This window comes from Bidens hawaiensis, unplaced genomic scaffold (genome assembly GCF_021521415.1).
Source record: "Bidens hawaiensis isolate Kalapana, Puna unplaced genomic scaffold, B.hawaiensis_p1.1 tig00028227_1, whole genome shotgun sequence".
NCBI lineage: Eukaryota > Viridiplantae > Streptophyta > Magnoliopsida > Asterales > Asteraceae > Bidens > Bidens hawaiensis.
In genome coordinates this window covers 106,125-128,413 of record NW_027494586.1, presented here as the reverse complement: position 1 = coordinate 128,413, position 22,289 = coordinate 106,125, and the positions used below count along the sequence as shown (strand labels likewise).

The following is a 22,289-nucleotide window of genomic DNA, read 5'->3' as shown; positions in this document are numbered from 1 at the left end:
TGTAAACCGCCAAATCATCACTGCCACTTGGTCTCATACGACCGCTGTTCCTGTTGAAAAGATTAGTAAACAAGCCGAATAAAACATCGGTTGGTGCGGTGACAACCGTAAATCGTCGTCAATATAATCTGAATCTAGGTTTGGGTACCAATTTCCAGCCATTTTTTTAAAAAAAAGTTGGGAAGATGGGTTGATTTTGGGTTTTATTTTGAAGTTGTGGTGATTGTTTTATGTGAAATGGGTTTTATATAGGAAAAAAAACTTTTTTTTTTATTAAATAAGAGCCCAACGGCTAGCAGCACACTCCCCTACGTCACTTTACGCTCTCCTCTGCCGCTAATGCCATCACGCCTGCTTTGCTTTTCGTGCTCGCGCTGCGCTAGCGCCCCTCTCGCGCCCCGGTGGTGTGGTGCTAGCGCCTGGGGGCGCGAGCGAAGAGGCTCTAGCGCCCCCGTTGAAGCCCCACACCCCTCAGCCTTATTAGGGGCGAATGGTTGTGATCAAAAGCAATAATAATTCAAGTTAGAAAAAGATTGCATTGCCATTTGATCCTACATGTGTATTCTTTTTATGTTAAACTTTTGCGTTTTGTTCTAGAAAAAAAATGTTTTATAAATATGAATGTATTTTCAACAAAATTGTTAATACGTTCAAGGGAAAAGAATTCTACAAAGTATATGATCCTTGTTTTTATATTTGAGGGATGGTGACCAATTCACCGAGTATGATTTAAAGTAACACCTACCTGTAATAAACATCTCGGGTAATCTTCTGATGTACACTTATGAAAGATCAATCTTAAGCTATATAAAAAGGTAGCTAAATAAACTTATTTTTTATATGGCTTTAGTGAACAAAAGTGATTGTCCAATTCTAATCTTGATATAAAGTTCGATCATAAACAGAAAGCATGTGATGAATTTAAATCCCATGATATGACGTGTTTGTTTTAGATGCGAAATGAATTGAAATTTGAAACTAATTCCAATCAAATCTTATGTTCACTGGAATTCAAGAATTCATTAACTTTAAAATAAAAATTCGAAAAAACGTTGGAAGTTTTAATTTGGATGGGTCGAAATGGGTTTTGGGTTGGACAGGTTTTCAGGTCGGATCAGAACAGGTTTCGAGTCGGATCAGGTTTCAACTCGTGGCAGGTTTCGGCTCAGAACGGGAATCGAGCCGAATCGGGTTTCGGATCAGAACGGATTTTAGCTTGACATGGGATTTGGTGGGAGCGGGTTTTGGGTTGGAAGTTTTAATTTGGATGGGTCGAAATGGGTTTTAGGTTGGACAGGTTTTCAGGTCGGATCAGAACAGGTTTCGACTTGGCACGGTTTCGAGTCGGATCAGGTTTCAACTCGTGGCAGGTTTCGGCTCAGAACGGGAATCGAGCCGAATCGGGTTTCGGATCAGAACGGATTTTAGCTTGACATGGGATTTGGTGGGAGCGGGTTTTGGGTTGGAAGTTTTAATTTGGATGGGTCGAAATGGGTTTTAGGTTGGACAGGTTTTCAGGTCGGATCAGAACAGGTTTCGACTTGGCACGGTTTCGAGTCGGATCAGGTTTCAACTCGTGGCAGGTTTCGGCTCAGAACGGGAATCGAGCCGAATCGGGTTTCGGATTAGAACGGATTTTAGCTTGACATGGGATTTGGTGGGAACGGGTTTTGGGTCTATACGGGTTTCAGCTCAGCACAAATTTGGGTCGAGACAAGTGATGGGTCAGAGCAGGTTATGTATCATATTGGGTTTCAGGTAGGATCGGGTCTCGGATCGGAACGAGTTTCGGCTTCGGTCGAATTTTCGGTCGGAGTGGGTTTCGGGTCAGATGAGGATTCGGCTCAGCAGGAGTTCAGGGCATGACATGTTTTGTGCCAGAAAAGTTTTCAAATCGTTTGGGTCCAGAGTTGGTTCAAGTCGAAACAAGTTTCAGTTCGGATTGGGTTTCAAGTCGGGACAAGTTTTGGCTCAGCACGGGTTCGAATTGAAACGAGTTTCGGGTTGGATCCGACCTTAAATCTGTGCCGATCGAAAACCAATTTCTACTCGGAAGTCGTGCAGAATTGAAACCCGCACCGACCCAAAATCCTCTCGACCTGACTTAATATTGCACTTGCAATGATTTAAGCCCACTGTATAATTTTTGAAGAGATAAACACAAACATTATATCACTAGACCAGTATCTCAATATGCCATGGATGAGTTCACCTTCTATTAAATAGATTATTCAAAAAGTCATTCCTAAAATAAGGATTGCTTTAAACATCTATTTAGTCAGACTATAAACTCTATAAATAAATAATTTCTAAAAACAGAAGGCAATAACATTCAAAAGAAAACTCCAAAACTTTTACCATTTCTGTTTCTTAATATTTATTTTTATAGCCAACAAATCTTTCAAAATATACGACAGTGTAATTAGATAAAACTCGTTTAATTCAAGAATCTAACTAGTTAACGTCACATACTTGCTAAGTCTCCCATCATCATCCTGGTATCGTCAAAACTAACTGATAAATGCATGAATCAAACATGATCAGATGGAACATCAAGTCTTTCCATTTTCACTCTATAATTTTCTAATATGATAAATACGAAACAAAAACAAGAAAATATCAAAATTTAACTAATTAAGTATACTCACAGTCACACGCTATAATGTTATTATTATATTAAATGTGTCCACAAACATCCATTAGACCAAACTAACATAACCTATTTTTGAATCAAAATAAAAAGTTAATTTATTACAAGCAACTCTCGTGAGTTTGAAACTTTTGTTCTTTAAAAACATAAAATTCGGTATCAAAATTGATCGATTTTATCAATATGAACAGACTCCTAAAATAGTAAAATATTCAAAAATTGATAATAAACACCAAAATAATAATTTAAAGCCTCCCACCAACAGTTACCCTACAAAGTTAAATAACATTGATCTCAGACACAAGTCAGAAAAGTGTTCCATCTCACACACATACCGACATCCGTGTATACACACACACACATATATTATTATAATATAATATAATATTATATTGCATGAGTCCATAGATATCTCTTTACCGGTTACTAGTTCATATCCTGTTTGTTTTCTTGTTGGGTTTCATTTATTCTCTCAGCTCAATACATACATCTTACCAGGTAATATAACATTTTCTCATAGATCCATTATGTTCAAGTTCATCTTACAGATCTGAACCCAAACTATGAGTTAATAATAGTGTTAATTTCCAGTTAACTTGGAGACAAATTTATTTGTTTTTTAGTAGTATTTTTGTGTTGTTTCATCTTTATTGATAAGTGTTAAGAAACACAGAGCCATTGATTGGGTGATTGAAGAACATTTGCTACTTTTTTTCTTTATTTTATCATCAAAAAAGTAATAAAAAGGAAAATGTGTGTTACTGTGTACTCTTTCTCTCTCTTTTGCTCACTGGCCATAATAATAATAATTGGACCAAAAGTTTACATTGTCGGCAGCAGTAGCCAATATTTGCCATCAGTTTTTGACAAACTTTCTTGTTATTTATTTATTTATTTTGTTCATTTTTGTATATTTTGATTTTTTATTTATGCTCTTTAAATCATCTAGATCTGTGTCTTCAGTTTGCTGTCTTTGAACTTAGTTTGTGGTAAAAAAAAGTTACATTTTTATTTTTTTTTACTTTAGTCTTGAAGAAGTTATGCAAATTGAATTGCTGTTAATTTGCTGAATAGATTGTGGAATAATTTGTGAGGTGAAAAGATGAAATTTAAAGATGATAAACCCGGGAGACAGCCCGAAAAAAGTTCAAGAGTGGTGCCAATAGGAGTAATGTTTGTGGTGCTATGTGGCCTTTCGTTTTATCTCGGCGGCATATTTTGTTCTGAAAAGAACAAAATACCGACCGAGCAGGTTTCCAAAGCAGTTGGTTCTGTTGAACCAACTGCTTCTGGGGTGATTCGGGTGGAATCGGTTACTTTTCCCGAATGTAGTCCTGATTTACAGGACTACACGCCCTGCACGGACCCTAAGGTATATGTTTGATTAGTTGTTTATGATTGTTTTGTGAGTTTCGAGTTTGTTGACTTTGCGGTTGATTTGATTGTTGTTGTTGTTGTTAATAGAGATGGATGAAATACGGGCGGTACAGGCTTACGTTTATGGAGCGGCATTGCCCGTCTGTGTTTGATAGGAAGGAGTGTTTGATACCTCCACCTGATGGATACAAGGAGCCTATTAGATGGCCAAAGAGCAAAGATCAATGTTGGTACAGGTAATTTTTTGTATCTTTTTCTGTCAATCTTGGATCTAAATTACAAGTGGCAGGATGGCGGTTTTAACGGGTTATGTAACGGGTTAAATGGTTGTTTTTACGTGTTAAACGGGTGAAGAAACACTAAGTGACCCCGGCAAATTACGGATAATCTGGGGGTTAAGTAGATGTTTCCCACGAGGGTTAGGTCTGGCAAAGATGGTTGTTCTTCTGATGACCTGCAAAACAGACACCGTGAGCTCGTCACTGAGAAGGGGGGGAGTTCCTCTTGTGACCACCCTCCGGCGTGAGAATCAGACTAGATTGCTCTGAATATAAGTGTATATTAAGAGAAATAGCTAGAGCAGATATGTGAGTATGAGATGATCATACCGTTCCAAGGTGTTGGAGTATTTATAGCCGAAGGTAGGTTTCCAAGCAGGTACAGCCAGCTGTATACTATTCCTTTTAAACCAACTGTGGGCTACGCACGTGCCATGCTGGTGGTTGGTGGGTAGGCAGCGGCTGATAGTGACATGGCCGGCTGTGTACTATTCCTTTTCCACCAACTGCAGGCTATGTACGTGCCACAACAAGGGTTGGTGAGTAGGCAGCGGCTGATAGTGACATTTTGTACTAGAGCGTGCTCCTCCTCGTACTGTTGTCGGTGAGCTGTCACCCTGTGATTGGTTCATGGACTGCTTTGGTCAGATCTTGTCTATTTTGTTCATACCTTGGCAGGTATAGTACAAAAGATCTTCCAGAAGCGTACGGACTGGCTCATTTGGGCGGGAGTATTCCCGCCTTGCTCATTCCTTCTTCAGGTGACTACTGAATTATTGAGAGTTAGTGCCTTGTACGTGTAGCCTTGCTATTAGTGCGGGTAGCCTTCCCTGATGGCTTGTATCCGCAGCTGCGGGAACAGGCGGGGTACTTCACCATTGGGAGGCTTTTCCTGCGGGAACAGATGGCGTACTGCGTGTAAGGTCTTCATCTCTCTGAGCCTGGTGGGTCCTGCGGAACCAGTTGGTCTTTGCGCAGACGTCCCTCTTCAAGGTGAGTCTTGCGGGTCCAACTGGGCTCTGCTGGGACCTACCTCTTCAAGTCCCCCCAGTCCAATGTTCTCATGAATTGTTAATGAGGTGAACTTTTGGACTTAAGCAAAGGGTTTTGAAAAGGGTTTTTAGTTTTAAGGTTTTCCGTGGGGATTCTTCCCGCGGTTTTCCTAATGTCACTCGCAGAAATTCCCGACTTTTCTGCCTGATCTTTGGTTATGATGCGGGTAGGTGTTTAACCCCTTCGCACGTCGGGAGCGTTGCGTTTCACTTGCATAGATTCTTCACGAGGTTTTGGTAGTTTTGGACATAGTGATCAGTTATGTTAAACTACCAATTCCGCCTTGAAGTTTCAAGCAAGCTAGTTCTCAACGTTCCCGCTATCCGCAAGCATGGTCCATAAGATCCTTCTTGGCTTCAATTCCCTGCAAGTGCTAAGTATGTGAAGGGTTTCGCCTTGACACTGTACCCGCACTTGTCTTACAGTTTCTTGTTTCCCAAGGTATCTTGTTAGCTTTGATTCCCTGCAAGTGCTAAGTATGTGAAGGGTTTCGCCTTAACACTGTACCCGCACTCGTCTTATGGTTTCTCGCTTTCCAAGGTAAGGGTATATTCCCTCTTATTTTTGAATCTTTAAATCTTTTTGAATGTTTTTGAAATTCGAAGAGTTGGTGAAAGGATAAGAACAGTCCAAACTGTTGAAGGGACGTTAGCGTCGTCCGACGGTTTCTTCTGACAGTTTCAGGACGTGCAGGAAGTTATGGTGACGTGAAGGTATATGGTCATTCCAGACGCTTTTTCAGGCGCGTGGGCGCGAGTTTTCGGGCGCGTGGGCGCGAATTTTACGGCACGCGTCCTTTCAACAGCTGTTGCCAGCTTGCTCTTTCCACGTGTCATAGTTTCATTGCACCTGCGATTTCTCTCTCCTCCGCATTAAATTCATCGCATTCATTGCGATGAGTATATAAAGGGGGAGATGGTGCATCTTAATCCACACCTTCACATCTGGGGCAGAGGCGCCACAGATTCCCATCGTCCTCGAATACGGTTTAAACTCTATCCCTTACGGTATGCTTCATATTATTTGCTAATTTAGGGTTTTTGCTCTAACCATTTCTTTCTTTTTATTTTCAGAGGGAAACAACTTGCAGTCTCTTCTGCAGCCGCGGGAGAGCGGTGGTCCCTCTCGGTTGGGTACTCGTGATCTTGACGAGAATGAGTTGACCATCCTGGAGCAAACGGCGGATCGGTTTGTGGAGGTTTACCCGCCGGGCCACGAGATTCTGAGCGCCACGCGGCCAGGTAAGGGACTCTTTTAACCCTCGCCCTCTCAATGCTCAAACCTCTGCTGGAATTCCTCTAATTTTGTCATCTTCTGATGAGGAATCCGCAGATGGTCCTTTCTTCGTGAGGAAGAAGAAGGCTACTGGCGCGAAGGGCAAGGCGAAGGTTACCTCCGCCGTCGACCTAGGAAATCTGTCTGACTCCGAGACTGAAAGCGAGGAGGCGGCGGGGGACCCTGGGGGTGGTGAGACCACTGTTCCGGAGGTTGAGACAGCTGTCACCTCCGGGCAGCCCAGTACGACGACGATGACCGGCATGAAGAGGCCGGCTCCATCGGGTTCGTCCCCGCCTGTCAGAACCTTCAAGCTTAAGAAAACTCGTAAGTATAAATTATATTCAGCTTAACTGCATATCTTTCCGCCATCATACTTATATACCGTCTTCGTGCAGGCGTGGATGCAACCGCATTCCCGAGTGGAGCGGGAAGGAGCGTCTCTGGACCCATGACGGTAGGTTTGGTCAACCTACCCGAGGCGATGACCCAGGCGGCTGCGCCTGTTTGCAGCATTGATTCAGTTGCTCATCCCGTTGAGGCAACTGTTCCAACTGTAACATCATTCCCGCCGGCTGTCAGTGCCATCTTCACGGAATCCTTCACTGAGCCGGCGGTGGTTTATCATGCGGGTTCTTCCGCAGCTACGACCACGGGTGATGGGTTTGGCGGCTACCGGCCTGTTGTCGACCTTCCAGGTGCGTAGGGTTATTTTGGCTTATTATTATTATTATTTTTTTTATCATCTTTTCCTAACTGTTTTTTGTTTTTACAGTTTCGGATTCCAATGAGGTGTATGTTCCACGGTGGAACATCCGCCGGGGAACAACCCTTCGAACAGCTGTGGACTGCGTCGAGTGGGCGCGTCACGCAGCCCCAAGTGGTGCGTTGGGGGAAGCCATGTCTAGCTACCAGGAGGGTAGGCTGACGAATGAGCTTCGGATTCTCCTTGCCCGGATGCAGCCGCGCGTCGAGTTGCTTTGTCGTGAAAACGACAAGTTAAAGACGGCACATAGCCAGGAAGTGGCTCAGGCGCGGGCTATCCGAGAGGAGAACAGGAGACTTGCCGCCATTGCTGCGGATAAGGAAAAGGTCTTCAAGGCCCTCGAGGTTGAAGTTGAGGCCCGGCTCGAGGCCCGTTCCAAGGCTACCCAAGCTGTTAACGAACAGCTTAGGTTGGCTAAGGAAACTGCGCGGAACGCGACCGAGAGGGCCACCAAAGCTGAAGCCATTGCTGAGCCTCTGCGCGCCGAGAATGAGGAGCTTAAAGCCAAACTAGAGAGGCTCCAGCAGGCTCATGATGCCTTGGCCATGGAAGACGCCAAGAATCTCCAAGAGATCTTGGACCAGAGGGGTATGCTTGACCACACTGAGCGTAAGCTGAAGGGCGTTGAAGAGGCTGCAGCTAAAGAAGTGTTGCTTGCCAACCTTAACCAAAATGAAGCCGAACGCGCCCGTGACCAAGCTCAAGCTGCCCTCCAGGAATCTCAAGCTGCCCTCCAGGAAGCTCTGATCACCAAGGAATGGCTTCTACGAGAAGCGTTGTCGCAGGTATGCGTAGCTTCGTAATATCTTTACGCTTTTCTTTATACTTAGAAGAAAAGTTTTTGATACATACATATTTTTTGTAGGTTGTGCATCGGGTCTTCACAAACACATCCTATGACGATGCCATGAGCGCAGCCCTCAACGCTTCCCATGATGATGGAGAAAAGGCTGGTTTCCTGCTTGGTCTGGGGTTTGTTGAGAAGGGCATCCCGCCTTCCAACTTCCCTCTTTATGACGTGGACACTGAAGCTGCTTACGACCAAGCAGTGAACCAGTATGCTGCCTTCCCGCATCCGGTGATGGAGAAGGTGAACGAAATTGCTGCTGCTGATGATGGGTTAACTATTCTCAAGACTTTCCTTGAACCGCCACAGCCAACTGATGGTGCGGGTTCAAGTGGGTTTGGAGGGAGTGGTCCTGAAGTTTGAACCTTTAGATCCCTTCCCACTGTTAGAGTAGATTTATATTTTTGCATTCGGGTATGTGCCCAACAATTCTTGTAATATTTGAATTTTGATGGAATATATATTATTTGTTAATGCCTTGCCTTGTAAACTTTATATGTTTTGTTTCACGCATATTTTGGTTTAACTTAGCAATTTCTTGATTACTTTGGATAAGTTAACTTCTTAACGTGGCAGATAATAGGTTAAAGTTTTGCTTCCTCTTTCGTGATTGTGCGGGTAAGACCGTCACTTTCACTTAGTAGGGTGGCTAAATTTTACCTATATCTGACCTGCGCGAAGGTTTTCCTCATCTTTTCCTTAGAAATTTTCTAAGTGTTTTAAATATGTTAACCTTTCGACGCGCGGTTGTTAATAGGTCTATCATGATTGTGCGGGTAGGACCGTCAATTTCATTTAGTGGGATGACCAAACTTCACCTATAACTGACTTGCGTGAAGGTTTTCCTCATCTTTTTCTTATAAATTTTTGCCGTTTTTTGTGTTTATGCGGGTTTTGCCGCCTTCCACACGCAACGACTTACTTCTTTTCACACTTATTTATGCGGTGAATACCGGCATATCAGTGTGGAAAGTTCATAAGTATAAAGGTAAGGCTATCAACACAATGTGATAGAGGAGAATCATTTCCATTAGAAGTGGCTCTAGGCCTTTTCTTTACAAGTTTGGAATTGATCTACATGTAACATTTGCGTAATTGAGCTCCATTCCATGTTCTTGGGATGGGGGTGCCATCGAGCCTTTCGAGCCGGTATGCGCCCTTTCCCAAAACTTCTTTGATAATGTATGGCCCTTCCCAGACTGGGGCCAGCTTTCCTGGGCGTTCTTGGTTCGAAGCCTCGTTACGCAGTATGTAGTCTCCGACATTGAAGTTGCAGAGTTTTACCCGCGTGTTGTAGTATTTTTGCATTTGACGCTTGTAGTTCTCTTCACGCGCTGCGGCTAAATCTCTGCGTTCTTCGGTTAGCATAAGGTCTAACCGTCTTTCCGCATCATTGTCTTCTGGCTGAATCAAGACCCTTGGTGAGGGTAAACCAATTTCGACCGGGACCATGGCTTCAGTGCCATAAGTGAGGCTGAACGGGGTTTCTCCCGTACTGGCCTTTTTCAGCATTCTGTTTGCCCAAAGGACGTGTGGAACTTCGTCCACCCAGCCGGATCTGTGTTCCAAGAGTCTTTTCTTTATGCCGTCGACGATGCTCTTATTTGCTCTTTCAACCTCACCATTACCCTGCGGGTGCGCCACTGAGGTAAAGGTGTGGGTGATTTGAAGTTCTTCCAGCCACTTTTGTAGCTTCTTGTCAGCAAAGTTGGTGCCGTTATCGCTCATTAAATTCTGTGGAAGTCCAAAACGACAAATAATAAATTCCCAAATAAATTTTTTGATATGTTTTGCGGTTGTTTGGGCTAAGGGTTTTGCTTCTATCCACTTGGTGAAGTAGTCGATGGCTACCACTAGAAACTGAACGTTCCCTGCTGCTGTGGGAAATGGACCTGTCACATCGATGGCCCACTTCTGAAATGGCAATGAAGAGGTGACTGGAACAAGTTCATTCTTCGGGCGATGCGTGTTGGGTGCGTAGAGTTGGCAAGACCTACACTTTCTGATGTATGCCAGCGCATCCGTATGCATCCCCGGCCAAAAGTATCTCGCGTTGTTTAGCTTAGCTACAACAGCGCGTGGACCTGCGTGTACTCCACAGATGCCCTCGTGCACTTCCCTTAGGAGGTAGCCAGCATCTTGGTTGTCCACGCATCTTAGGAGTGAGCCAAGAAAGTTACGTCTGTAAAGGATGTCATCGATGAGTTGATAGTTCAGTGCTTTACAGCGTATTTTTCTTGCCTGTGTTTTTGACTCTGGCAGTATACCCGCCGCAAGGTAATTTATTATTGGTGTCATCCACGTTTCTGTGCCGGTTTGGATGACACAGATTTCCTTGTGCGGGACTGATGGTGCTCCAAGGAGTTCAATGCGGATGTCCTTTCCCAAGTGGGTGAAGGCTAATGATGCAAGCTTGCTTAACGCATCCGCAGATTTGTTTTCGCTACGCTTGACGTGTATGACTTTACAATCGTTAAAATCACGCATAAGGGTTTTTGCTTGTGCGAGGTATAGGGCCATTGTGTCGTTCACGGCCGTGTACGTCCCGTTTATTTGGTTGGCTACTAACATGGAATCCATGTGGGCTTCCAAGTTTTTCACTCCCATCTTACGCAATTCTCAGCCCGGCCAAGAATGCTTCATACTCCGCTTCGTTGTTCGTACTTGGAAAATCCAGTCGAATAGCGTAAGTGTATTCTTGGCCTGCTGAGTTGGTTAGTTTCAACCCTGCGCCTGAACCTTCGTTGTTGGTTGCTCCATCAGTGTAGAGTCACCAGACATCATCGATGTCTTGTGCTGGAGAGGGTTGAGCCTCCTCCTGGCACTCTTTCTCCCGCGAAGCGGGGACTTCTGCAATAAAGTCGGCCAAGACCTGGCCTTTTATGGCTGGTTTTTTGGTTGTACTTTATCGCGTATTCCCCCAACTCAATTGCCCATTTGGCTAGGCGTCCCGACAACTCGGGTTTGCCTAGAACGTTTGCAAGTTTGAAGTTGGTGAGAATGGTGATTGGGTGACCTTGGAAATATCGTCTTAGCCTGCGTGAAGCCTGTACAAGTGCTAAGACTAATTTTTCCAGGGTAGAGTACCGGGTTTCCACGTCTGTTAGGACACGGCTAACATAGTAGATTGGCATCTGGATGCCTTTCCGCTCTACTAGCAGGACTGCCCCGGTTGCTCTATCTGTGGCGGAAAGGTATAGAATTAATTCCTCCCCCGCTTCTGGTGCTGTGAGCGTTGGGAGTTCGATCAAGCGTGACCGAATTTCCTGAAAAGCTGCTTCCGCTTCTGGTGTCCAGCGGAAGTGCGTTTTCTTTAAACAGTTTCTCAATGTTGACACGAATGGGAACGACCTATCCGCATGGTTTGCCAAAAAGCGGTTAAGTGCGACTAGTCGTCCATTCAGTGTCTGAGCTTGCTTGATGGTAGTAGGTGATTCCATTTTGATAATGGCTTCGACCTTTTCAGGGTTCGCTCTGAAGCCATCTTTAGTAACAATGACTCCTAAGAACTTCCCTTCTTCTATCCCAAAGGAACACTTGCTCGGATTGAGCTTCATGTTTATCTTACTGAGCGTGTTGAAAGTTTCTTCGATGTCTTTCAACATCGCTTCTGGCTCGGGGCTTTTGATGACCAAGTCATCCATGTAGACTTCCAAGTTCCTCCCAATTTGGGCATGAAACTCTTTGTCCATCAGGCGTTGGTATGTGGACCCGGTATTCTTAAGTCCGAATGGCATCATTTGATAACAAAATGTGCCATCGGGCGTCCGAAATGCGGTTTTGTCCTGATCGTCAACGGCCATGTGGATTTGATGGTACCCCTTATACGCATCAAGGAAGCATTTAAGGCGAAACGGTGCTAACGAATCTACCTTAAGGTCAATTTCGGGTAACGGATAACAATCTTTGGGGCATGCTTTGTTTAAGTCTTTGAAATCTATGCACATGCGCCATTGTTTGTTAGATTTCGGTACCATGACGGGATTTGCAACCCATGTTTGATATCTGCTAACGCGTACGATGCCCGCGTCAAGGAGTTCCTTGACTTGGGTTCTACACGCGTTAGCTTGTTCCGCCCCCATTACTCTGCGCTTTTGTACGACTGGCGTAAAAGCCGGGTCACACTTGAGCTTATGCTCTGCCTTACTTCGAGGTACACCAGTCATGTCAGCTGGTGTCCACGCGAAGATGTCAGCGTTTTTCTGTAATAAGCGTTTGAGTAAGGTGTGCGTAGGATCAGTGATTGTTGGGCCAATGGTAACAGCCTGGTCAGGGTATTTGCCATTGAAGGCCCATTCTTCTGGTTCGGTGATGGTTGGTTTAGCCATCTTTGGTTTGGGTTCAGATGAGACAGATGCGATGCATACCTGGGGAATACCGGTGATCATCGCTACACCCTCAGCTGTTGGCCATCCCATCATGCCATGGACTGAAGATACCACGGCATTGAATCTTGCCATCCCGTCTCTCCCGAAGAGAATGTCGTACGTGTGGTGTGGCTTCCTCATTACGACAAAGTCCACGTCTTCTGTGCGGGAGTGTTTCCCGTCTGTGAGAATGACGGGGAAAGATAGGATACCCAGGGGGGTGTTTGTGCTGCCGTCGAACCATTACATTGAGGCGTAGACCGTTTCCAGGCGTTCCTTGTCTTCGTCGTCTAGCTTGTCGAAGAACTGCCTGTACATAACCGTTGACGAGGCGCCGTTGTCAGCAAGAGTGCGGGAAGTGATGTAGTGCCCCAGCTGGCTTTTGATGACGATAGGGCCTTCTTTGCTGGGTCCTCCTGGCACTCTCGGGAAAGCGCACCTCAGCTTCCTTCCACGCGCATGGTTCTGTCGTTCGTCTTTTTCTTCCTCGGACGTTACTATGAACCATGTGGATGCTGATGTCAACGGGCTTTCGTTCGTTGCCTTTGTATCGGTTATCATTTCTCCCTCCATTCTTGATTGATGCCACAAGGTGTGTAAGTCTTCCATCCTTGACGAATGTTTTAACAATATCCTTCAAGGATGTACACTCCTCAGTGGTGTGACCCTTTGTCCCGTGGAAGTCACAGGATTTGCTCTGATCCGCGTTATGTCGCTGCCGGATCATTGGAGCTTTTGGCCATGGGAGTTTTTCGGTGGCAAATATCTCCGTGACGCTTTTGGTGAGTGGCGTCCACCGGGGTTTTCGGCTTGATGGGTGCGTGTTATCCCTTCCGCCTACTAGAGGCGAGAGCTGGATGAGGTGTCAAAGTTTACCCTTGACTGCCAAATACCTAGCTTCCTCATTTTGTTGTGCCGGAAGGTCCGGACATTGTTTTCTCTAGTCCTCTGCGTGTAGAGGTTTGTGTTCTGGGGAAGATCTCTACCCAGTTGCTTTTCCGTTTCCGCAAAACGTTTAGCTGCTGTCATGATGGCATCCTATGTGGATGGCATGCCGTCTTTACCCGTCAACGTGCGGATAAGCTCTGGGTATTCGGCGCCCTGGATGAAAGCGGCGCGAACAAGATCTTCGCTTATGGTGCCCAGACTCAGCTTTTTCGAGTTGAAGCGAGTGATGAAGTCTAGTAAAGATTCATCCTCCTCTCTAACGCAGTTGAGGATCGTCCACTGCTCTTCAGTATATTTCCTCTGTTGACTGAAGTGCTGGCTGAACTTGTGTTGGAAATCCGCCCAATCATAGATGTGGTGGACCGGTAAACGATCAAACCACGCCCTGGCCGCTCCAACCAGCGTCATCTGGAACATATAACACTACGTGGGTTCCGTCCAGCTGCTGACGGTTGCCCCCGCTATGAATCTGTTCAAGTGATCGTCTGGGTCGGATATACCATCATAAGTGCCGATGTTGGACATCTGTTTGGCACTCTTCGGGGCGATTGCTTCCGCAATGTCCCTTGCAAACTTGGACGTTCCCGCATTTGCAACAGTTGGTCTAAAGATTTTGGAGAAGTCACGTGGGTTTCCCCCCGCGTTCCTTGGTTTGAAGGTTTCTCCAAAATTCCTTCTTGGTTGGAAGTCCGTTTCCTTACGCTTCCCTTTCGCCCTATGACGAGGGTTTGCGTCACTGTCGGACTCCTCCCAATCATCGTCCAAGTATTCGCACTCATTGCTCATGTTGAGCTGTTGTCGAGTGCTTCCGAATTCGTCAGCCTGTTGGAGTGAACGTAAGCGTTCATCCAACTCAGCTTGGAATTCCTTCTGACGTGCTTCCGCCCACGCTTTAACTTGATCAAGTGTTTGGCGGGGGAGCCTCGTCTGTTGTCTCTCCAACTGGGTATCGGTGAATCCAGTGAAGGATTGTTTACTGCACTTGCCCCGACTTGGGTAACCGGGGTAGTGTTCGTAAAAATTGTGTATTCGCCGGTGTTCCCCCCAGTAGCTGGGGTTGTGGTTACCGGAGTTTCTTGGTCACTCGCTGGCCTTGGCACCGGAGTAACCTTAACCATCTTTCCAGAGGTTTTGAAAAAACTGAAAATTAGTTCTAGCTTTTATGCACGGATGGCGCCAATGAAGAAACACTAAGTGACCCCGGCAGATTACGGATAATCTGGGGGTTAAGTAGATGTTTCCCACGAGGGTTAGGTCTGGCAAAGATGGTTGTTCTTCTGATGACCTGCAAAACAGACACCGTGAGCTCGTCACTGAGAAGGGGGGGGGGTTCCTCCTTGTGACCACCCTCCGGCGTGAGAATCAGACTAGATTGCTCTGAATATAAGTGTATATTAAGAGAAATAGCTAGAGCAGATATGTGAGTATGAGATGATCATACCGTTCCAAGGTGTTGGAGTATTTATAGCCGAAGGTAGGTTTCCAAGCAGGTACAGCCAGCTGTATACTATTCCTTTTCTACCAACTGTGGGCTACGCACGTGCCATGCTGGTGGTTGGTGGGTAGGCAGCGGCTGATAGTGACATGGCCGGCTATGTACGTGCCACAACAAGGGTTGGTGAGTAGGCAGCGGCTGATAGTGACATTTTGTACTAGAGCGTGCTCCTCCTCGTACTGTTGTCGGTGAGCTGTCACCCTGTGATTGGTTCATGGGCTGCTTTGGTCAGATCTTGTCTATTTTGTCCATACCTTGGCAGGTATAGTACAAAAGATCTTCCAGAAGCGTACGGACTGGCTCATTTGGGCGGGAGTATTCCCGCCTTGCTCATTCCTTCTTCAGGTGACTACTGAATTATTGAGAGTTAGTGCCTTGTGCGTGTAGCCTTGCTATTAGTGCGGGTAGCCTTCCCTGATGGCTTGTATCCGCAACTGCGGGAACAGGCGGGGTACTTCACCATTGGGAGGCTTTTCCTGCGGGAACAGCTGGCGTACTGCGCGTAAGGTCTTCATCTCTCTGAGCCTGGTGGGTCCTGCGGAACCAGTTGGTCTTTGCGCAGACGTCCCTCTTCAAGTTGAGTCTTGCGGGTCCAACTGGGCTTTGCTGGGACCTACCTCTTCAACGGGCCAAGTCGGGTGGACAGCAACACGTTATAACTTTGCATAAATACTTAATGCGTTACTTAGGGGTGTACACAAATCTGAAATAATCGAACCCAGTAAAAAACCGACGGTTTGGTGTTATGTTTTTCTAAAAAGCTGATTTTTTGGTTCAGTTTCGGCTTTACTATTAACAAAAAACTGAAAAAATAGAATCAAAAGAAAAAAAACTGAAACCCAAAAATTTTAGGCCCAAATGTGTAAAATCGATTAAAAATCAGCTAACAGAAAAAAATTAGGCCCGAAGTTTTAAGCCTAATTTCTTTTTTGGGACTTTTTTTCCGCCCATTATTATCGCCCAAATGGTAAAATCGTAAACGAACTAAACTCATTGTGAAAACTGAAAATCCGAAGCTGAACCGTTTTCAAAAATCCAACAACCAAGTTTTTGTTCTGAGCCCCAAACCGGACCTTACACACTCCTAGCATACTTATTATTGAATTAACAATCCTTTTACAATAATAATCCAAATCTTTGAATGCACAACAATGTAAGAAAGTTATATGCACTAAAAACAGACGTCGGGCGACTTTCATCCCATTAGACTCATTTAAGGTAATAATCAATATTTTTAAATCTAACTGTCTAGGAATGTCCCATATGACTGGATCAACAAACAGAAGTCAAACCAGCATTGGCTAAGAAAAGAAGGCGACAAATTCTACTTCCCCGGTGGCGGTACAATGTTCCCTAATGGTGTTAGTGCTTATGTGGACTTAATGCAGAATCTAATCCCGGGTATGAAAGATGGAACCGTTCGCACCGCCATTGATACTGGATGCGGGGTTAGTTAGTTTCTCAATTTACATCTTATGGATCTTAACCAAAGTGGTTAAGTTATTTAAATCTTGAAATGTTATAGGTTGCTAGCTGGGGAGGTGACTTGCTTGACCGTGGCATCCTAACCGTTTCTCTCGCCCCTAGAGATAACCATGAGGCTCAAGTACAGTTTGCGTTAGAACGGGGGATTCCCGCCATTCTTGGAATCATATCTACACAACGGCTTCCGTTCCCGTCAAATTCATTCGATATGGCCCATTGCTCAAGATGCCTTATCCCATGGACCGAATTCGGTATTTTTCTTAAGTCTCTGAAACTAGTTATGCCATCATAGAGGTGGCAATATGGGCAGGTTGGGTTACCATCAAACGGGTCAGGGTCAAAATGTGTCATTTTTAGTGGGTTAAACGGGTCGGGTCAGATTGGCCCGGAGACAGTTTTTAATCTTTATAAGTAGGTAGTACTTTAAATACGACAACAAAAACTACATTGTAACAATAATAATCTATTTTTTCGAATAAAAAGATTTGTATGCTTATTAAGTACACTTGAAACGACTTCCGACCCATTTGACCCGAACCTGACTTTAGCATGAATTATTGATGACAATCTAGATTGATTTATTTGATGTATCTTTCAGGTGGAATTTACCTTCTAGAAGTACACCGAATCCTACGGCCCGGAGGCTTTTGGGTTTTGTCGGGCCCACCCGTAAACTACAAGAGACGATGGAAGGGTTGGAACACGACAATGGAGGATCAAAAATCAGATTATGAGAAGTTAAAAAAACTTTTAACTTCAATGTGCTTTAAATTATATGACCAGAAAGATGACATAGCAGTTTGGCAGAAAACATCAGATAACAACTGTTACAAACAGCTTGATGTACCGGATACCTACCCACCAAAATGTGATGACGGGACCGAGCCAGATTCTGCGTGGTACACCCCGTTGCGACCGTGTGTGGTCGTGCCTAACTCAAAACACAAGAAACTCAGCTTGCAGTCGGTTGCAAAATGGCCTGAGAGGTTACGCGATGCCCCGGACCGGATTGGCGATATTAAAGGTAGCAGTGCGGGTGACTTTAATCGAGATGATCACAAGTGGAAAAATAGAGTGGCACATTACAGGACGTTGCTTTCGATTCTTGGAACCGATAAGATACGAAACGTGATGGATATGAATACCCGTTATGGCGGTTTTGCTGCTAATTTGATCAATGATCCACTTTGGGTTATGAATGTTGTCTCGTCTTACGCACCAAATACGCTTCCTGTGGTGTATGATAGAGGCTTAATTGGAACTTACCATGATTGGTAAGACGTATAGAATATCTGGATATTGTGTTGTTTCTTGACAAACATTAACTTGTTTTATTTCTTGTTAGGTGTGAGGCGTTTTCGACTTATCCCAGAACATATGATCTGCTTCATGTTGACAGCCTTTTTACATTGGAAGGTCATAGGTAAAGTTGACTTTCATTTAAGTCAAACATGTTGGTCAAATATCTTGAAAGTGACCATTTTTGTTATTTGGATTTGATTTATGTATAGATGTGAGATGAAATATGTGTTGTTGGAGATGGACCGGATCTTGAGACCAAACGGGTATGCACTGATACGGGAATCACGCTATTTTGCGGATGCGGTTGCTACAATTGCTAAAGGGTTGAGATGGGATTGTCGTGTAGAAGATGCTGAAGACGGTAATATTAAGGAAAATATTTTGGTTTGCCAGAAAAGGCTTTGGTATTCACAGCAGAGCTCATAGCAAGAACGAAGAATTGAAAACGCTGTCATTTTTTACAAGAAGCCGGCAGATACTTGAAGAATCATTAAGTTGGTATTTCATAAATCTATGTATCATCAAGTTTTCAGAAAAAAGAAAAGGAATTATTAGTTACTCATAATCTAAGTTATTGTAGTATAGTGATGGACTAATGTCTGTGTTGTAGAAGAAATATCTGTTCTTTTTATTTTCATTTGTGACAAGAGCCAGATATCCTCCGTTTTTTTGTGTTCTTGATTTTTGAATCTGGTTATTGTGAGGATTGCGAGTATCGTTGTGTGAAACATCCGACTTATAATAATGAAATCTTACATGGTTTCGACGACAAACATTTACATGTTATAAAAGAAACAGAATCATAACAATGATGTTAAAGATCACCTAAGCACCAATGATCTATAAATACATCATATTTTGTCATTTTCTTCATTTATAGAGAAATTAATCACTATAAACAATAGAACAAAAGCATATAGTGCCCTGTTTCTCCTAACCCTGAGAGCCAATACGTGCTGTTCGTTCTATGGTTAGAATCGCGTTTGATTTTTCTGAAAAGAACTAATAGAAAACCCAAGTCAACGGTATCCCAAGGCTAGTCAAATTCTAGAGCTCCAATGCAATTTGGTTTTGCTGACTTAAATCATCTTGCAGTAAGTCCTCCGGATCATCATCTGAATCATACAACTCAACTGATTTCCCCTTTCTAAACGCGAGCCTCTTTTGAAACTTTTTACTGATATCAGCCATGGCTTCTTCGCCTTTTAACATTCTGTAAACCTGCAGCATAAATATAAAAAAAATCACTTATCTTGAATTAGGCCTGTAAACGAACTGAACGTTCGGTGAACTGCTCGTGAACCGTTCGGCGGGAAGTTCGTTTTTGTTCGTTTATTAATAAACGAACGAACACGAACAAAAGATTTGTGTTCATTTAATTAAACGAACGAACATGAACACATGTTCCGTTCGTTCATATATGTTCATGAACGTTCGTTTATGCTTGTTTATTTATGTTCGTTTATGTGTTAATAGAATATAAATAAATATTTTTTTGGATAAGTTACTTTAAAGTTTTGTATTTGTTAATTTGTGTTCATTTATGTTTACATTTGTTCATTTATGTCCGTTTATCTTTGTTCAAATTATGTTAAACGAACAAAAACTTAAATATGCATTTGATTAAGCATTCATGTGTGCTTAAAGTTAAATGAACGAACACAAACATACCTTTGTTCATGTTCGTTCGATTTGTTTACATGCTTTCATTATTCACGTTGATGAATATATTGGTCTCAATTTCTAGGCTTTGCCGATTTTATATGTGTTCGTGAACCGTTCGTGAACACATTCATTTCCTTAATAAACGAACACGAACATAAAATCTTGTTCGGTAAGTGTTCGTGAACAAATTATTTCCTTAACGAACGAACATGAACAAGGTATTGTTCGTGTTCGTTCGGTTCGTTTACAGCCATATCTTGAATGACTGCACCAATATATATTTTTTTTCTTTTTCTGTTTATTTTCCAAAAAGAAACGGAAATAACCTGGCTCATTTTAGGGCGTTCGGTTGGAATGTGATTTATACATAAAGAAGCAGCTGACACGATGCAATTCAGTTGTTCCAAGTCACAAGAACCAGAAAGTTGCGGGTCCAGAATTTCTTCATAGCTTTTTGAAGTGATTAAAGGTTTAGCCTGCAAGTATTAAATCATAAACTTCATTTTCGGTCACCAAAGTTTTATATACTTTAGCCAAAATCGAAAAAACTTACCCACATTACCAAACTTTTTTGTGATTCATCTAAAGCAGGACGCCCGGTAATAATTTCCAACAATAGCACCCCATAAGCATACACATCAGTTTTCTCATCAATCAAACCATTCATAAAAATCTCCGGGGCAAGGTAGCTATAATTTGAGAAACAAAAAATAACAGTCAGTTGAATAAAAGTATAAACATGATTAAATTTATTCACATATATACCCAAATGTCCCTTCAAACTGCGATACAGTGAGGTTCAACCATTGATCTGGAAGCCATTTTGCCAACCCAAAATCAGAAATCTACAGTTTAATAAAACAAAACGGTTATTATAAACAAGACCTGCTTAATTATATAATGATATGATTACCTTAGGTTCAAAATCTTCTGAAAGCAAAATATTAGCCGCCTTTATATCTCTATGAATAATTCTCCTTTGACAAGCTTCATGAAGATAAGAAAGACCCGAAGCAGTACCAATGGCAATATTATATCTTGTTCCCCAATCTAGCTTTCCTTTCTTACCTTAAACAAATAAACAATATGAACAAACAAGGTTTATAAAAAAATGTAGTATTATCATTCTTCAATGACTAACCACTAAGAAGCGATGCTAAGCTTCCATGTTGAGACAAAGGAAGAACAAGATGCATGCCGCCTTCAACGCCATAGCCGATAACATGAGAGATATTTGGATGTTTGACATGAACAAGAATTCCCAACTCAGATAAAAAATCTGAAGTCATTTCTTCAGGTGTACCCCTGATTAATCGTTTAACCGCTATAAGTTGTCCATCATGCAAATGGCCCTTGTAAACTTCGGAATAACCTCCTTCTCCAATTAAGTTTTCTTCATACCATCATAAAAGTTATATATGATTATTATTCAGCCATAAAAGTTTAACATATTTTAGAATATACAAACCACGGCTAAAGTTGTCGGTTGCATGTTTGAGATCCGCAAGTGAGAAATTTGTCCATGATGCTTCAAAACAATACAACTCGGCGTCTAGATCATGAGGTAGTGTCGGTATGGTTTCAGTTATTTTCCTGCTTCTTCGCCTCGTAAGCCTTTTGATGGAATGAAGGGTAGGATGGAATCCATGTAAGGTTGAGGTGGACCCCCTTTTAATTTTTCTTAAAAACCCGTTCCATTGATGCGGACTTTCTGAAGCGGGATCAGAATCTATCTCTCTTGATTTGCAAGATGGTGAACATGTGTTTTCGGGCGAATCTGATCTAGCGGTGGCTTTATGTGAAGATGGTTCAGGATTGGTTTCATCCTCATCATTATGGTCTTCTTCTTTATCTAATGACCCAAGTTCTACCATAATGATCAAAAGTATGCATATGTGAGTACCAAACTACCAACGAATAACTAGAACAACATATCAGGAGACAAAATAATGGGAAAATGACCGAAATGCCCATTTGACCGGACAATGTTGACAAAATGTCATTTGACCAACCAATTCCCGTATGTCCACGCTAAAACTCGTCAACCCGAACAGGTTTTAATCATTACTCGACGGGATTTTAACCAACTAGATTTTGCCATTTGTTCAAAACATCTTGTTGGAAGCCAAAATAATCACGTTAGATGCCTAAATCGGCTCCAATGATTTTTTAAAAATAAACTAGCGATCCAAAGGTTTTATGACACGTGGTAGTATATGGTTGGTTAAAAATCCTGTCGAGTAATTAATGATTAAAAAGTGATTGGGTCGACTAGTTTTAGGGTGGACATTTTAGGAATTAGTTGGTGAAATGGACATTTTGTCGAGATTGACAGGTCAAATGGACATTTTAGTCACATTATCCCCAAAATAATCATAGAGAAGAATGTGAAAGGGAGGGTTTTAACCTTGAGCAGAAATGGGAACGGATGAATCAGAGAAGATAATTCTCTGATTCCCGACGGCAAACACAACACTTTTCTTTGTTTCTTCTTCCTCTTCGTCTTCTTCAGACATTTTTTTGCCACAGGTTTCTAAAGATTAACATGAACGATAATCATCATCATAATAATAATTAGGAATTTAGGATATTAACATGAAACTGGAAATGATTTAAAAATGCAAACAAAAACAATCCAAGCCTTAATTAATCTAAATGTGGCTTCAGTTTTGAAGATATTAACATCCAAATCAAAATCATATCATACTATATATATATATATATAGGTTTCAAAATGTGCATCAAGACACTCACAAACATAAACATGCATATAGAAAGGCC

The 22,289-nt window shown here is 43.0% G+C and overlaps 2 protein-coding genes across 2 annotated transcripts; one reads left to right on the top strand and one right to left on the bottom strand.

Moving 5' to 3' along the window:
- The first annotated feature begins 3,077 nt into the window (after positions 1-3,077).
- Positions 3,078-18,474, top strand: LOC143576483 (putative methyltransferase PMT21). Its single transcript, XM_077060555.1, has 8 exons — positions 3,078-3,148; positions 3,725-4,022; positions 4,115-4,263; positions 16,309-16,504; positions 16,582-16,792; positions 17,140-17,815; positions 17,887-17,964; positions 18,053-18,474. Exons 2-8 carry the CDS (start codon positions 3,753-3,755, stop codon positions 18,267-18,269), a joined length of 1,797 nt encoding a protein of 598 aa, XP_076916670.1. The 5' UTR covers positions 3,078-3,148; positions 3,725-3,752; the 3' UTR covers positions 18,270-18,474.
- A 289-nt stretch (positions 18,475-18,763) lies between these two features.
- LOC143576490 (receptor-like cytosolic serine/threonine-protein kinase RBK2) lies at positions 18,764-22,024 on the bottom strand. The gene is made up of 8 exons (XM_077060568.1): positions 21,916-22,024; positions 20,977-21,375; positions 20,650-20,901; positions 20,422-20,576; positions 20,274-20,353; positions 20,062-20,197; positions 19,835-19,984; positions 18,764-19,064 (listed from the first exon to the last, which is right to left on the bottom strand). Exons 1-8 carry the CDS (start codon positions 22,022-22,024, stop codon positions 18,891-18,893), a joined length of 1,455 nt encoding a protein of 484 aa, XP_076916683.1. The 3' UTR covers positions 18,764-18,890.
- Between the last annotated feature and the right edge of the window lie 265 nt (positions 22,025-22,289).